Below are 18192 nucleotides of genomic sequence, written 5' to 3'. Positions count from 1 at the left end.
CGCGGAGTGCCAAAAGTCCCCGGCCCGCTTCCTCCTGTGAAGACGCAACTGCGGGTGGCTGTGGTGGTGGCGTCCAAGATGTCGACGAAGAATTTCCGAGTCAGTGACGGTGACTGGATTTGCCCTGACAAAAAGTGAGTTTATGAAGGGTCCCGAATTGGAGCGGGGTTGATCGGTAGAGACTTTCTCGAGTCGACTGGGCATCTTCCGTTTGTACGGTCTCTGGTACCACCAGCCGGGTGGAGGCGGCGAATTGCCGGCTCCCGGGCGGGAAGGAGGCTCTTAGTCTCCTCACTATGAGGTCTTTCGGGAGCCTTTGTTTTGAGTATGTCTCCAGCGTCTCCTAGATCGTGTCTCTCCAAGTCAGCCCGTTGTTTTCGGGAGCGAGATGGCCGCCCTTTTGCCCCACACTCCACCCCCCGCCCCCGGCCAGGTTTCAGCGGTAAGGAAATCTCCCTAATCGTGGCCCGCTCGGTGTCTGATCTCCCCCACGTGACTTTTCCCTGCAGAACTTGACTGTTGTTCGCGGAAAGCGTTCATTTCTCGAACTCATGTTTTTGTTTCTCATAATTCACCTTTTTTTTTTTTTTTTTTCTCCAATTCAGACTTTCCGTACTGTTGATACTTTTTCCTCCCGAACACTATCCTCTTTTGGTTGGGGACATTCTGATTTTTTCTTTATTGACCTTTAATTACCGCACCAAAATTAGACCTTTCGCCTCGTTAGAGCCGAAACACATGAGCCTTGTGTTTTTGCCTGCTCAGCCCTGGAGAATGCCTGCTTCAAAGAAGCACGTGTTTTAGTAACTCTGCTGAAACCGGTGTGCTCTATTAAATTGTTAGTACTATTTTATTGATGGGTCCTCAAGTAGGTCTACCTATTTGGAGAGATATGAAAATTACTACGGAAGGTAATTGTCAAAAAAATGAAATGCACAACTCATGTTCCAAAAAAAACATTTGATTTCTTAAGCTAGCCACAGATAGCATGTGGAGTTCATGGTAGTAAAATAAAAATTTTGAAGCAAATAAACCTAGGTTTAATTCCAGTCCTATCGCTTATGGATCATGGAACTTTAAATAGGTTATTTAACTTTGCTTAAAAAAAAAAAAAAACTAAGGTGGAAGAGCTCCCTTCCAGTGATATAACAGACTGTATGTGTAGAGCAATAAAATGTAGCAAATACTGATTGATAGCTATGGATAGTAGTTTTGAAATCAAATGTCAAAGGAGAGTAAGTCCTTATTTCCCCAGCATTTGCCTTCTATTCATATTTTAAGCAGTTTAAATGAAACATCATGTTTTTTTACATAAAAAATTGATGGCTCTCGATTGCATAAAGATTAAGATGACTTGAAGGGTCTCGAGTCTAACCATTTTGAATAGAACAAACAAGTGACTTTCGTGTTGTTGGTTATGTGTAGAATAATGTGCTTTTGACAGTGTCATTAATGACAGTATACTCAAATATTTGAGGTAGGTTTTTGTAAGAGAGTACATTTCAACTTAGTTACAAATATATGAACAGGGTAACTTCAACAATGTGTATAAATCCAGAAAACATTTTCAGAATATATTTTCAATGCTTATTGGAGTCATAAAGATATTCTTTAGGGGGGAATAACAACCTCAAAATTAATTGGAGTGCTTCAGTTTAGTGTCCATTCCATATTTCACAACTTTATTTCATACTAGTATAACACCTAAAAAATAATCAGCATTTTAAAAATTTAATCTGTACATGTTATTCAGAGCATTTAGCATGCTTTTACTGACATGCAGATGCACTGTGAAGACCATGTTAGTGAACCCAGTAAGTTTTTTGTTTTTGTTCGTTAAATATTGGTATAAAGTGATAGGTTACTTGATGTGTTGAGATTATTGGTTGTAGTTTTTCAACCAGGTTTCAGAGGTTGATAAATATCCCCCAAAACTCAGTTTTCTTTTAATTATTGAACCTATTTATATTTTTAGTCAGTACAACCTATCTCCCTTTGTTTTTTTACCATCCCACCTCCTATTTCTAACAAGAGTATTTTATTAAGATCTGTGAAGCCGTATCTGACTTAACCCATTTTCTCCCCCTTGGTTCACCCTTAGGATTTTGTATTTCTTATAATTCTTATTGTATAATCTTATTTTCTATACGAAGAATTACTTTAAAGTTTTTTTGAACCCCTGATGCTTCATCAGTAATTGTTCAAGTGGACTCACATCTCACTTAAGCTTTGTGAGGGGATTTCATTATAATTAACGATATGTGCTAATAGGACACTGAGGCACATAGATCCTAAGTGACTTACCAGGATCACATAATTGGTGAGTGAAAGATTGGAGTTTCTTATCCTCGACTTGTGACTTCAAATCTTGTATTTTTTCCACCTAAATTTTGAGGGTTAGTTTTTGGGGGTTTTTTTTGTTAACATTGACATTAACATGAAAAGAGATGGTGGTAGAAGTTCTGGACCCAGGTATATAGGGAGGACACATTAAAAAGTTGTGTAATAAGATTTTTTAAATTATGTAAGTTTAGTAGATGTCTGTATAAATATTTTTTACTTTATTTTCAGATGTGGAAATGTAAACTTTGCTAGAAGAACTAGCTGTAATAGATGTGGTCGAGGTAAGCATTTAAGGAAGCTTCCTTTAAGACTGTGTATACAGATCATTTCTTTATTTTCCCAGATTCATACTTCATTTTTCTATTCTTCAGAGAAAACAACTGAGGCTAAGATGATGAAAGCTGGAGGCACTGAAATAGGAAAGACACTCGCAGAAAAGAGCCGAGGCTTGTTTAGTGCTAATGACTGGCAGTGTAAAACGTATGTGTTTCAAATTATCGTCCTCACTTTTTCCCATAATAATATATCTAGCCACTACTTGTTAATATTACCTACTCTTACTAGTCACATTGACAAGCCAAAGTAACCTCTAAATTAAAGGTCTGTTGATTATTATTAAGTCTATATCTGACATGGTATAAAGAACTTTTAAATTCTATTTTTTAATGGTAATGTTAGTTGTTACTAAGATGAATTATGTATACCAGTAAACAGATGCTTAAGGTGAGCTAACATTCAAAAAAAAAAAAAAACCGAGGGAAGGGTATTTAAAAGCACTAAAACCTATTTCTTTCTGTTAAAAAATCTCAAAAACTTTTAGCCTGTATTATTAATGTGAAATATACCACAAAATTTATTTTGCCTGTTTGCACAGTAATTTTAGAATCATAACTTGCATACCATAGATAATTATTCCTAATTAGGTAGGTTTCTTAATATTTCTGGTTTTCACATGCTGTATTGATTTTTCCAATATCCATCTTTTCTGTTAAGCAGATGAATCAAATACACATGAAAGAAGACTGAATCGGAAGAGGGTCTTACACAAATTTCTGGTCTTACAGATACTAAGTTAGTATTAGATAACTTTCCAACAAGATTAGTTACTGAATTTGAGATCCAGTGCTTGAACTGATTCTGCAGAACAGATTTTTTTTAACATTTGGAAGGTATAACCTCACTCTTGAGGTGAATTTGGAGACTGGGAAGTTAGTAGAACCTTTCATTTAAAGTGGTATTTTTTCCCCCCTATGATGGCAGACTCTATAGATATAATTTGTCATTGATTTCTCATAAAATGACAAAGGCAGTCTTCATGCTGTATAGGTTTTGCTTCTCTGCTTAAGTAGTTCAGTCTGTTGGAACCATACTCTCTCTTCAGAATACATACATGGGTACATTTTCTTTGTAGCATCCTTAGTACACATTCCTTTATGATAGTGAGTTCACTCTACTTTTTATTTTAAAATTTTAAAAATTTACTATTTGTCTTATGTTATAGTCTACTAATTTGATATTTTTCACTTTTAAAGTTGCAGTAATGTGAATTGGGCCAGAAGATCAGAGTGTAACATGTGTAATACTCCGAAGTACGCTAAGCTGGAAGAAAGAACAGGTAAGATTCAAACGCAGTCCAACTAAATGATTTTAAAAGAACTAAACATTGAAATTAATAATTATACCACTTCATAAGAACACAGTAAATGAAGATTGTTTATTCTGCCCTTTTTTGTGGGGGCGGGGGCCGCTGCTTTGGGTCTTCGTTGCTGCACGCAGGCTTTCTCTAGTGCGGCGAGTGGGGGCTACTCATCGTTGCGGTGCGCGGGCTTCTCATTGCAGTGGCTTCTCTTGTTGCAGAGCACAGGCTCTAGGCACACGGGCTTCAGTAGTTGCAGAGCGTAGGCTCAGTGCTTGCCGCACGCAGGCCCTAGAGTGTGCAAGCTTCAGTAGTTGGGGAGCGTGGGCTCAGTAGTTGTGGCTCGCGGGCTCTAGAGCGCAGGCTCAGTAGTTGTGGCACACAGGCTCAGTTGCTCGGCATGTGAGATCTTCCTGGACCAGGGATCGTACCAGTGTCCCCTGCATTGGCAGGCGGATTCTTAACCACTGCGCTAGCAAGGAAGTCCCTGCCCTTATATTTTTTTACCTTGTTTTTTTTCCCCTCATCCACAAAGTCATCTTTTGTTTGATAATTTCACAATTTACAAAGTACAGCATCAGGAGGCCTTATCCTTACAAGTAGTCAACATTAGGATAGTTTTAGAAATGCTTTATTCCTCACTCTTTCCTCTGCTGGTCTAAATGTTTATTATTAGTAATGATAGGGTAGTACCATTTTTTTAATTCATTTGATATCCTAGTATGACAAAAAAGAGCATGGGGCACCATTTAAAGTAAATGTCTAAAGTTTAGGCAATAATTATCAAATTTGGCTATACATTAGATTCATTTGAGAAACTCTGAAAATCCAGATTCCAAAACAGAGCTATCAAAGCTCTTTCGGGGTGAGTCCCAAAAATCTGCAGGTGATTCAGATAGTGTTTGGTAATCATTGGCCTAAATAATAACCTATCGTTGGCTCTGTGTGTTGTCAGTGGTGGGGTGAAACTATTTGCTTAATAGAATATAGTTTTCCCATTATCATCAATTATTGCAATCACATTATCAGTGTACTTCACATCTGATTTTATCATTCAGCAACTTGTACAATCAAAAGCTCCATTCTATATGTAGTCACCTTGTCAGACCTAGACTTAGTAAACTATTCCCTGTTTTCTTTTCCTCCCTGACTTTAGACAATTCCATTCTCTGTATAGACTAAGACCTTTTAAATAAGGGTCTCCCTTTTTTTCCTTCCCTTATCTCTTTAAGGTTTACATTATTTCCCCTATATTTTTAATCTATCCCCCCCACACCCCTTTGGTTCTTTATTCTGTCTCCTTTTTGGTTTTATTTTCGTGGCCACAGAATGTTGGGGTTCTTCAAGGTCCAATTCCTGAGCTCTCTTTTTTGCTCTATATTTTCTAGGCATTTTCTTCTAAGCCCTAAGTTTAAGTGAGCATTGGCACACCAGTGAGAACCAAATTTATGTCTCTAGCTCAGACTTCTTTGACCTGTATATTCAGCTGCCTATTCAGCATCACCCTGTAAATGTCAAACTCATTATATCCAAACTGAATTCATGATTTTCCCCCAGGACGTGGCCCTCTTTTAGTGATCTCTTTCTCATGATTAGTACCACCCACCAAATGCTTGTTACATAAACCAGAAACTTAGGTGTCCTTCTTAATAACTCCTTCATTTCTCCTGTACCCCCAAAAGTCTTTTCCATCATTACCCTAGGCAGAGATACCACTATATCTTGTTTCTTGGAAAAAGAGCCATCTTGTTGGTGTCTGTACATATCCCCCTCCTGCTCAGTTGCAGCCAGGGGTTTTTTGTTCTGAACTAAAAACTCCATTTGTGTAAAACCATTTTGATTGCTTTTAGGATAAAGTCCAAAATCTTTCAACAGTTAAAAATTGTTATTCCTAAAAGCGTTTTATTTATTCACATTCTCTTTGACCTATTTTGTGACTTCTTTAAAAGTTTCACTAATGCAAGAACTATAGTGTAACAACTGAAGTTGTCAAAGTTTGTTTGATAACCTCACTTTCCTTTACTCATTATCTTTTTTCTGTCATTCCGGTGTCTTGACTCTTTCCTATTTCCCCGTATATAAGTAGTTGTCTTTTGCTGGTCACTGTTGAAGATGTGAGCTAATACATACTGTTGCTCTCTAGTTTCTCTTTACTATTTGTTCTGTTTACTAATTAATCAAAATACAGAACCATAGAATTTTCAAGTTAGTATCTCACTTCTTCCTTTGAAGTACATGTTATGTTCATCCCCTTTTCTCTCTTCATTTCCATTGTCACAACCCTAATTCAGGCCAGTTTTAAATCTGTGTTTGATCCTTTACTGGTCCTTGCTCATATTTTTACATTTTTTGAGACAAATTTTAAGATATGATTTTTATTTTAACACTTGCTAAAAACATACAGAGGTTCTTGGTTGCTTGTGTCATCTAAATTGTATTATAAAGCCTTTTAAAAAAAATCAAAACTCATTCTTTAAATGGTACCAGAATTGTGGCGTTTCCTATACTAATATATTGAAGAAGTATTTTTTGGCCATTGGGCAAGGTGCTGGGGATACTTGAGTGAGCAAAACAGACATGTAAAGGCAAGGATTAATGAAGTCTTCTTTGAGAGAGCAATGTTTAAGCTAAGAAGTGAAAGTAGCAAGTTGAGAGATCATTCTAAGCAAGAACAAACAGCTTGTGTGAATCAGGCCCTGAGACTTGAAAGAATTTAGCATATTGGATGAATTCCTAGGAGCTCCAGAAATCACTTCAGAAATAGGCAAAGGCCATGTAAATCATGGTAAGGAGTTTTATTTTATTCTAAATATAACGGGAAGTAACTGAAGGATTTTTAGCAGGGAGTGACACGTCTAATTTTCTTTAAACATTACTGGTTTATGGAAAAAGAATTAGGGGGTGGGAGTGGCAAGAGTGGAAGCAAGAAGACCAATTTTTACAATATTCCCTGAAGAGCTTCAAACTAGTAGAATGAGGGAAACACACATAAATAAGCCAGTTATTCCTCTAACTCACTTATTATTCAGTAGAAATGATGCTGAAGTGTTTTTTATGATAGAGCTGCTATATTTCCCACGTATAGGGAACGAGTTCGTGAGGTGTATTTGTTGTATGGGTTCATACAGCATACCTTAATAATCTCTTTATTGTTAGCAGATTGTTTAGGTTCTTTTTCTATGGCCTATGTGAGAGAACATGAAAATAGCTTTGTATTTGCTATCAAACTCACTTTAAAGTAATTTTACTTAGATACCTATGCAAAATCTACCTCTGTGAGTTACCGTTCACTTTCTAAATCTTGGTATAATTGATTCTTTAGCTCCCCATATTTGCCATACCATTTTTTAGCACTGACTGAACAAAGACCTCTACTAAAAGCCTATTGATAGGATTGTTTTAATATGTAACAATTTCCACATATAAATAGTCCAGTTTATCAGGCATTTTTCTGCACTGGCCTTAAAAACAATCATTCTGTTGTATCGTAGTTTTTCTTTTTTTTTCTTATGTGAATCATTTTCCATCTAGATCCCGTGAATTTTTTTGTCTTAATTTTTCACCAACTTCGAAGTATTTTGAGGTTTAGGTCTTTACTGTTAGTCATCTCTTACAATTTGTTTATCAAACTACTCGTACCTTAGTCTCAGGACATACTGATACAGTATTAAACATATATGTAGAGACAGGAAGCTGTATTGTTGAATTATAACTTTCTGCAGTGTTCATATTCCAAAATTAACATTGAATTTGAGCTGTTTTGAGGTGAACATATACCCAGTTGTACTTGTTTCTGTTTCTTTATATTTGATACTCTGAAAAACTAGAGCCAAGATTTTACTAAGGAAAAGTTGTTATTGGTATTTAAGACACTTTTCACTTTTGTGTCATATGCATAGAAACAAAAGGAAATTCTTGGATATTACAGTTGGAGTCTATTTTGTCTCCAGAACAAGGTAGGAGGAGGAGGAAAAAAGGGATGATATCTAGTGATATCCAAGGATAAACACTGATACATTGCAGTTTTCACTGGTACAAAGTACAGTGAAGAAAGGAAGGATTTTGTATTAATGTGATTTTTTTTTTTTTAAGAAAGTTAATTTTATTACATTATTTTGTTGGGGCAATTACATGCTCTCTACTATTTGTTGGTGGCTCTTTTATGAAATGATGAGAGGGTAAGTGATGAGTTTTTTAGTGTCCGTGATTGACAGATTTAAAGTCACAAATCTTGAATTTTTAAAAAATACTTTTTTGTCTATAAGTTTATTTAACATTTTGCTGGTTCATTAAATCCAGGAATCACTCTTTATGTGCTGGTACTGTTCTGAAATATGAGGTAGTTAGATTATGTTACTCTTAACCACATCTCTGTTTTTTTTCATTGGGAGATATTTTCAGAATTTCTCATCTCATTTTCTCTAAAACTAACTCACTTTCTTATTCCAATCTCTGTTAAGCCTACGTCAGAGATCTGTCGTCTAAATTGTAGATGTTAGTTGTGACAGCAGACAATAATGGTTGCTGATCCTGATTGCTTTTTAGTAGCATATTTTCCGTTGAGAAGTTACTGGCTTCTTCAGAAAACCTGAGTGACTTTTAACTGTATTTAAAACCAATTTGGATGTCCTTTATTGTGTCATTATATTTGTCTATATAATTAAAAATTTTCCAAGCTCTAGCTACATTTTAGCCCAGCAAAATTTCAGTGTATCAAAAGATTTCAGACCATTTTCAACTAGTAAACAGTAAAATTTGATAGTTGGTTCTTATTGAACCCCCTTCTCCCAGAAGAATTAGGATAAACTACAGAGGAAAGTCCTTTTAAAACTTGGTTATAGCAGAGGTTTAAGGAGATGTTTTCCACCCATATATTCCGTGCATTACTAAAGTCATACAGGACATTTTGAAATTGAGAAGAGCTATAAGTGTAGCCACGGGACTTTTCCAGCTATGGTATGCAACTTTGAGACTGTTCTCTATAGTGATTTGGTGGGGGGTTTTTTTTTGTTTTTTTTTTTTAGACCAGTAATTTATTAAAGGGTTAGACAAATGTCTTTGATAAGATTTTCTTTTTTTCTATTGCTTGTAAGTGATTCTGACATGTTTTTGTTACTTTGATGAATTGTTATAACAGTATATGCCCCCCCTTTTTAGGTTATGGTGGTGGTTTTAATGAAAGAGAAAATGTTGAATATATAGAAAGAGAAGAATCTGATGGTGAATATGATGAGGTAAGCTATGCATTAGTGTGCAGGTTGAAAGCAACTTAGAGAAACATGTTAGAAAATACCTTGCAAAAGGAAAATATTAAATGTATCTCATTTTTGTAAGTACACTTTGAGTCTTTTACAGCAGCTTACCATTTTGTAGGAAATCATAATGGACTTAAACATATAATTGACATAAAAATGTATATTAACCTAAATATATACAAGTAATTTCTTTGAAAAAAAGTGTTTATTTTAACAGTTTCAGCTAACAGAAATATTATGAAACTTTTTCTATAGTTTGGACGTAAAAAGAAAAAATACAGAGGGAAGGCAGTTGGTCCTGCATCTATTTTAAAGGAAGTTGAAGATAAAGAATCTGAGGGAGAAGAAGAGGATGAGGATGAAGATCTTTCTAAATATAAATTAGATGAGGTAAATTATTTCCTTATATTTCCCCTTTGTCTTATTCAGGCTATGGGATAACATATGAATGTCTTTGACAACCTTTGGCCCATGGTGAAGATATGTTCTCCAATGTAATCATTTGTTTTCACAAAGATTTTGAGCTTCTGCTCTGCCAAGCATTATTCTGACTCCAGAGATACAATAGTGACTGAGACACAACCACCCTTCTCTTAAGGGAACTTAAATTCCAGAGGGGGAAAGACATAAATGAACAAGATAATTTAGATAGCAATACTGTGGTGAAGACACATGATGTGATAGCAGAGCATTAGAAGAGCTACTTTGGTTTTAGTGGATGGGGGATTTCTGAGGCAGTGGAATTTGAGCTGAAACTTGAGTGACGGAATGATATGAAGGAGCCTGCTGTAAGAGCTGGGGTCAGAGCACTTTTAAGGCAGGGAGAACAGCAAATAAAGTTTCCCCTAGCAGGAAACAAGCCAGCACCATCCAAAAAATCATACATAGGCTAGTGTGGTTAGAGCAGAGGGGAGAATGTAATGAGGGAGTCAGCAGCCACATTAGGTCTGGTGATGTTTTTTCTGTGGGGCCTGAGTGTAAAATTTTATGGATGAATAGATCCAGATTAAGGGTACTTTGGGGACTGAGCATAGGATGCCCTTGAATGCAGCTGAACAAATCAATGTGAAACAAGTTTCAAAAACAAACAAATGAGATATTTATCTGATCTGTGTTTTAGAGTGATGACTGTCAACATATTGAGATACTTGGGAGGCAGAATGGATTCGCAGTTAGGGAGACTACCTAAAAGGTTATGGTAGTATACTAATGAATGAAGTTCTGAACTAAGACTAAGGGAGCTGGATTCACGAACTTTTAAGGGAGTAAAACTGAAAATTTTTGACAGCTCATTTGGAAATACATTGTGATGAAAAAATGAGTATGACTTCTACATTTACTTCTTTAAATGTCTGAGACAGTCATTAAGTCTCTTTAGCTGAGATGAGGAATGTAGTAGTCAGATTTCAGGACTGAGAATGAATTTGCTGAGGTGTTAGCTATATAATAAATCCATATGGAGATGTCCAGTACACAGAACTATTCATCATTCCTAGATAGCATGGATATCTAAATGTCTAAATATAATTGACTCTGAGTTTCCGTTAGGATGAGGATGAAGATGATGCTGATCTCTCAAAATATAATCTTGATGCCAGTGAAGAAGAAGATAGTAATAAAAAGAAATCTAATAGACGAAGTCGCTCAAAGTCTCGGTCTTCACATTCACGATCTTCATCACGCTCATCCTCCCCCTCCAGTTCAAGGTCTAGGTCCAGGTAAACGGGTACAGGTCAAGGGTAACACCAGTCAAAATGTCAGTATCTAACTTCTTTACTTATAAATTTTGTTTTTCTTGACTAAATAAGCTTTCCTTTTATTTCAGAGTTTTCATTCAAGTCATCTTTTATAAGATAATTTTTTCTGTCTTAGTGCCATGAAGTTATTGTCCAGTATTTTCAGAAATACAAAATTTTAATATGAAACTTAAGTCCATTTTAACACCATGCCTTTTATTAAAATAGACTTTAAAAATTCAATTAAATCATTATATATAGTGATATTGAGTTATCTAAGGAGAAGGTTTACATTTAGAAATTTTAAAGTAAAGGGAAGATTTATATTTCCCACTAGTACAAAAATTTTCTAGGCATTTAAGTTGTTGCTTACTACACAGTGTTTTATTTGGTATATGCGTTCTGAATAAAGAAGCAAATTCAGCTGTATTCTATTGTCTTAATGCTCATACTTAGAGCTGTCCAGGAATAAATTAGAAGATATAATTTGTGTTGTACTTGAATATTATTTTGTTAGTAATGTAAAGTTTTAATTGAAAAATCCCTCGTTGTGCAATCGACAATAAAAATGAAGTTTTGGTTGAGAAAAAGCAATACCTTATGTAAGCAGTCTTCCCTTGAAGAACTCCTATTTAGTTAAGTGAAACTATGTGCAATGAATTTTAACTGTATTTGGGAATAAAATATTAGCTAATTGAGTAATTAATAATTAGCTAATTGTTAATTGAGTACTGTAAAGCCTGAAAGCTTAAAAGAGTGATTATAAAGATAATTTTAAGGTAAAAATTATTGTTTTTCTGCAGATTATTATTTTCAGGGACAAATTAAGTGTATAAATTAGTAAATGAAATTTATTTCATTTGTTGACTTTTTAAATTCAAATGGACCATATCACCCCTATGTCATTTTTCAGTAATATAATTACGTAAAACAGTGACAGGATTGTCAATGTAGTTTCTCTTTAATTCTCTAACCTTTGAGTAGACAGAAAAACCTGTAGGTTTAAAAATGTACACATATCAACATTTACGCTTTATGCTAGATAGTGACTAAGAAAATAGAAGGATTTTTAAATTGGAAAAGGGAAATTGATGGAAATATTTCACAGAAGTTAAATATAAACTTCAACATCCAGTATTCCTGGATGTGTAAGTCCCGGGATACTTTTAAATATTTGTGAACATATAAAGTATTCAGTGTTAATAAAGTGAATGCTGGACGTTTTTATTTGTACAATCTCGAATGATTTTTAGAGAAATTTTGTCAAACTTGGAAAGTAATAGTTGATTATTTTCAAAAATTATCTATTACCTTAAGTTTTGGCATAAGTATTAATACAGAATAAAAGTTTAAAATAAACCTTAAAATACTGTATTTTGAAAATATATGTCCCAAATAGTTTTCTTACTATATGAAAATGAATTCTAATACATATTTTTCTTTCAGTGTTCGTATCACAAAGCTTAATTAAATGGTCCTGGAAAAAAAAAATCCTTCCATGTTGTTCCAGGTCCCGTTCAAGAAGTTCTTCCAGTTCGCAGTCAAGATCTCGTTCCAGTTCCAGAGAACGTTCGAGATCTCGTGGGTCGAAATCAAGGTGAATGAGGTAGCATCTCTCTGTAAAGCAGAGAGAAAAAATATTTAAAGGCTGCAGAAGGCGTTGCTTTTTTTCCTCTTATTTTGCTTCTACTTGTCAATTTTATTTTAGCATTAGAAAACTAATGCACTTGCCTCAGCTTAATTTTCTCACCGTGAGACGTTTCCATTGCCAGCAGTGTGCCAAGACATTCCCATGATTGAATTAACATGGTTATTTTGCATTATGCAAGGTTTGCTATTTTTGTGCTAAACTGTGATGAAGTAGGAAGATGGAGCCAAGTCTTATCACCAAATGTCTGTTCATTAAAGTTATTTTGCAGTAGTAGTTAAAATAAATTGAGATATGCAAATAAAAAGTTTACTCCATATTTTAAAAGGAAGAAAAATAACTGCCTCAAAACAGATTTTGTTTTGCATGGCAATTGTTTCAATATTTATAGAAATAATTTTGTCATTTACATTAGATGAAGTTTCTGGAGGGTTTTACTTCCATTTTTCTGTAATGTAACAGAATATTGTACACAGTATGTATAGTATGTAAGAAATATAGACACTTCTTAAATTCCACAAATTAAATCAAGAAGTTTGGTTGGTTAGTCTAGGTAGGATGTGATCTTAAAGTAAGCATTCTTGTTAACTTCAGGTTGCATTTAGTTTAGACCTGCAGAGGGAAAATAATTTGTAGAGAAGCAAGTGAGAAACTAGCTTTTAGTCTCTTGAAGTTTTTTCTAGTCTTGGTCAAAATATACTGCCTTTCTTTTTAATTTAATTTGTTTATCTGTTAAAGGCAGCTAACATGAATAAGAGATCAACGAAAATTCCACTTGTGTGGAAGTACACTGAAGTGTAGTGGTAGCTATTTTAGTAAAAATAATTGCTTAATAGCTTATTTTAGAGCCAATCTGTAGCATTAGAGGGCAACTGTAATTTGAGAACATTAAGGAGAAAAGAATGATATGCACACTTGTATTAAGCCAATACAAAACAGAGAGCAAGTGAGATTATTGTTATTATTATGTATTATCAATGTTTCATTTCTTTTATTTGAGTGCTTCTTAGGTGAAGATCCTTAAGTCCTAGTTCCCTTTGGGAAGCACTTTAATTAAGGTTTACAGAACAGCCTTCAGATTCTTTTCAAACATTTTTTTCATTGCTTACAACTTTCCAAAGAATTCTCCTTTTGGGCTTTCTGATTTTATTTTAAGCCCAAAGGTGAATTTTTTGGGAAGTTTGAGCTAAATTACTTCAACCAAAATATGTAAATGAAGAAAAAAGTTGTATTTAAACATTTGCACATTTACCTCTGCCTGAAACATGTGAATGTCAACACTTCATACTTCATGGATAGTAATCCTTCATAAAAATAAATATTGTTAATATAAATCAAGGTTTAAAGTTATTCATTTTATTTTCCTTTGAATACTTAGCGATTTAATGGCTACTGTTCTTTGTCATTTTGTCCCCCTATTCCTGCTTTTTCTACAGCAGCTTAACTAATAAGTTGCATAATTCCACAGCGAATTGTTATGCTTACTTTCCGCAGGAAGTTGTATGATACATATTTTTTTCCCAAATGGAAGGATGTAGTTTCTAGACATAAAGTCATGCAAATGCCCACCTGTTAGCTTTGCTATTTATGTATACTTTAAAATGAAAGCCTTAAATTTTAAAAGAAGAATTTAATTCTACTTCAAAACATTAAGCTGGTTTTTAATTGTAAGTAATGAGCACTTATCTTAGAATTTTTTAAAGTGATGAAATTAAAGTAAATTATTTAAGTAGAATTATTTCATGGTTGAACCAGAAGTCTTCTGTTGAGTAAGCAGTAAGTATTCTTTCTTATAAAATTTTTATAGTTACAAATTGTTTGTTTATTTTTGGAGCTATTAACTAAACCATCTGCCTGATTTCTTCTTTTAATGAAATGTTTGATTTGTTTCTCAATCAATGAAGATCCAGCTCCAGGTCCCACAGGGGCTCTTCTTCCCCACGAAAAAGATCTTACTCAAGTTCATCATCTTCTCCTGAGAGGAACAGAAAGAGAAGTCGTTCTAGATCTTCTTCATCTGGTGATCGCAAAAAAAGACGAACAAGATCACGGTCACCTGAAAGGTTTGGGTTTCTGTAGAAATAAGAATGGGTGTTCTTAAGTGTGTTTAATAGAGTAACTGAACTTCTCAGTCAAGGATTAGATTTTCATTATCTCCTTCATTCCCACTTCAAATTATTCTTTACAACTTTGGACTTCAAAAAACAGATAATTACTTTGTTTATCCTTTGTGCTTTGATCAGGTTGTTTAGAAAAGATCAAACCACTCTCTTCACTATTTGATCATTTTGTTTAAATTTTTATTTTCATATATAATTATTATAGCCAACTCTCGGTTATTTCTGTCTCTTAAGATTTTAATTCAGAAGCTGTGTGTTGACGTAATTTAGAGGTTGATTTTTATAAGTATTAATTTATGCTATTGATTTTACATTAAATATTAGAAACCGTAGGATTCTAGGGTATCTAATAAGAAAATTAACTATTACAGATCATTGGAAATCTGTCCTAATTTAAATATGTATAAATGCATTTCCACAACAAATTATTGTTTCGTGCCCTTTATAAGGAAATTGTTCTTGTAGCTAATACATTTTTCATCTTTCAGTCCAAGTCCTTTTTTTTGTAGAGAAAGACCTTTACTAGATTACTTTATCTGTGTTGACATTTTTAAAAGTGGGAAAGTGTGTCATCTGTCAGCCTTTTCTGCAGCAGGCTAATTAATTATTTGGATTTATTATTTTTCTCTTGGTTCTGAATGTCTACATAGTCATTTTAATGGCTTCCTTAATAATCTTTGCAAATTTTTATATCCTTTCAGCTTGTGAAAGTAAGGATTAGATAAAATCTGATTTTTGCTGTGTTCAGTGCTAGGATTACCTCTACTTGTACATAATGACTGGTTTTGCATCTTCCCATTTTGGAGTTTAGATGTTAAGGTTACACACAAGTAGTCTCATTTCTGTGCATTTGTTCCTTTGTAAGAAAATTACTCCATACTTCAATGAAACTCATTCTGTTGCTTTTTTTCCACGTCTGCAAATTTTTATCTTAGCCACATATAATCCCCCTAGTTTGTTGTCATCTAAACTTAATGAACATGTTCTCTATTCCATAAGCCAGGTGATTGGTGAAAACACTAAACAACCCTGAGCCCAGGGCCAACCCCTCGGAACACCACTACTTTACCCAGGTTGATATATTGCCTTATTCATATTAGCTGCATGAATATAATCCTGTAACTAATTGTACAATCATCTTGTGTGACCTAGATTTCCAAAACATAATTATTTATGGATATATATTTGCATACACAGAAGCCTTGCTATATCTATTTTACATATAGACTTACCACATTATATACAGTGTATCAAAGAGAACGATTAAGTCACGCTGCCATCACCAAGTTTATATGTCTTTGTTGTATTAATCTGTAGTTTTATACAATTTTGCAAGGCTTTCTTTCATTACCTTAAATAATTGAGAGGTGGCTATATATTGAGAGATTTTTAAATTATGATTGCACTGCTACTGGGCTCATATCCAAGGTCTAAGTACTAGTTAATTTTATGTGTATAAGTTTATATCTCAGATTTTAATTATTCCTCTTACCAGTGTAATGAGGTTTAATTTTCATATTCTCAAAGTCTTACGAATGCTGATACTCAGCTCCAGCTTACCAGATTACCTGCTTTCTCCATTATGTCTTACAGGCACCACAGGTCACCTTCTGGATCATCCCATTCTGGTTCCCGGTCAAGTTCAAAAAAGAAATAATGAATTAAAATTTACATCTTAAAAAAAAAAAAAAAGTCCAGTACAGTGCATGAAGCATATTTTTTAAGAAGTTGGTGTCTTACTTGGTCAGAAGTGCTAAATCTGCTAGTAGAGGTGCATGCCTTTCATTGCTTTTCAGAACAATACAGCTGTGTTTATTTGTGAAATTAAAAGTAAATGGTATTTTAAGCCATAATGTCCCAAAATAGATGCTTTGTTTATCATTCATTATTTACAACCATTTGCTTCATTTAAAACCATCTCAGCTATAACAAAGTACTTTGTTTTTTAATTTGAACTCTTGGTTTTCTCATCTCCAAATATGAGCATTACCTAGGCTTGTCTGGACTTCGGGCATGGAAGCAAGACTGTGGTAAAGTAGTTGGAAACAATCTGTTTATGTTAATCCGGGAAAAGGAGTCAACCTGTTTATGTTAACCTATGTCGAAGTGATTCTTATTAACTAGTTGTAAAACAGTCAACTGGAAATTTCTTTATTTTGAAATTCCCTATGTTAAGGGTGCCTTAGAATCATTGTTTCTCTTTTATCCAGTTTTACTTTTTGCACCACCAAGTTTAAAACAGAAAAGTGTTGTGAATTGGAGAGGAGAAAGGTGTTATTTATTTCTCCTTTTCTGACACGTAATTTTGAGCAAGAATGCCAAACAGTTCATCTCTTCTCTACTAATATGGTTGATGAGAAAAACATCTTAGTTTAAAATGTTTAATATTTTTAGGAGCTTTGTGTGATAGCCTTTAAAAATCTAGTTATCACATTATAGGCTAGACAGAGTTAAATCATAGTTAATGAGGAACAGATTGAAGAAAGTTTTTGAAGTATATTTCTCTTTGGGTGAAAGACCAACAGACATTGTGAATTTAAGTGAACATTTGCTTTGAGATGTTTAACTTTAAACACATTGCATAAAATTTTCTTCTGAGTAACAAATGAATGCTTATTTCCTCGTGACATAAGCAGAAATAATTGTTCCTATTCACTTGAAATTACTTATGGCTTAAAATACTTTCAAGGTTTTTTTCTCAAAATTAAAATCTGGTCATTTGAGCTCTGTTCTGTCTTCTGGTTATAAAAATGGTTTCTCTTAACAGTATCTTCAGTGACAATGCAAGGTAAGTATATTAAGGGAAGTTGACAGTTGTGCTTGGGAACTTTTGTCATGGGGATAAGTATCCACATTTTTTGTTTTGGGCGGGGGGTTGTTTGTGTTTCCTTAATATTAATGTTTACTGCAACTAAAAATTAAAATGTTTTAAGGTACTTAGTAGACCAAAATTATATTTGTTTTTATTTTAAAATGAGTGATTTTTCTCTTCAACTCATCTAAAGATGAAAGTGAAATAGCTTACGTAGAAATATTTTGATGATATTTTTACAATGAACTTTCCCTGCTTTTTTTATGTCTTAAAATTTTCTTTGCTACATTTACTGTAGGTTGCACAAGAACTTTTACTCTCTTGTAATTGTGCCTCAGACTTCTTGAAAGTCCACCTTCTAAATTGCCCAGATGATCTTCTAGATTCTACATGTTGTCGTTGGTTTATTCTTGTGCTTTCTGTATTTAAATCTTTGGCTGTACTAATAAGTAAATGCAAGGTTATAAATTTAGCTAATAGTAGTTTACAGACAGTTCAAATGATTATGATTTTATTTGGTTTAACTAAGCTGTACTAGTTCATTTCGTAAGGAAATGATGCTGTAGACAAATGTAAATAAAGCTTGTGAGTCGAGCATCAAGTGGTGTTTGTTAGAAATAAATTAGAATTTTTAAGCTCTGA

The 18192-nt window shown here is 34.0% G+C and overlaps 1 protein-coding gene across 2 annotated transcripts; it reads left to right on the top strand.

The window, feature by feature from the left end:
- Positions 1–25: 25 nt before the first annotated feature.
- On the top strand, positions 26–18192 carry ZRANB2 (zinc finger RANBP2-type containing 2). 2 transcript variants are annotated; one of them, XM_068540107.1, is made up of 11 exons: positions 26–134; positions 2572–2624; positions 2715–2823; positions 3876–3958; positions 9137–9213; positions 9490–9624; positions 10783–10952; positions 12481–12567; positions 14523–14681; positions 15738–15811; positions 16332–16436. In XM_068540107.1, the coding sequence occupies exons 1-10, from the start codon at positions 79–81 to the stop codon at positions 15769–15771; spliced, it is 963 nt and encodes a 320-aa protein (XP_068396208.1). In that variant the 5' UTR covers positions 26–78; the 3' UTR covers positions 15772–15811; positions 16332–16436. The 2 variants fall into 2 exon arrangements, with proteins under 2 accessions (XP_068396208.1, XP_068396207.1); XM_068540106.1 differs by lacking the exon at positions 15738–15811 and having other exon boundaries at positions 16332–18192.

The sequence above is a fragment of the Eschrichtius robustus genome, chromosome 3 (assembly GCF_028021215.1).
Source record: "Eschrichtius robustus isolate mEscRob2 chromosome 3, mEscRob2.pri, whole genome shotgun sequence".
Classification (NCBI taxonomy): Eukaryota; Metazoa; Chordata; class Mammalia; order Artiodactyla; family Eschrichtiidae; genus Eschrichtius; species Eschrichtius robustus.
The sequence above is the reverse complement of the archived record's forward strand: the minus strand, read 5'-3'. Positions and strand labels throughout refer to the sequence as shown.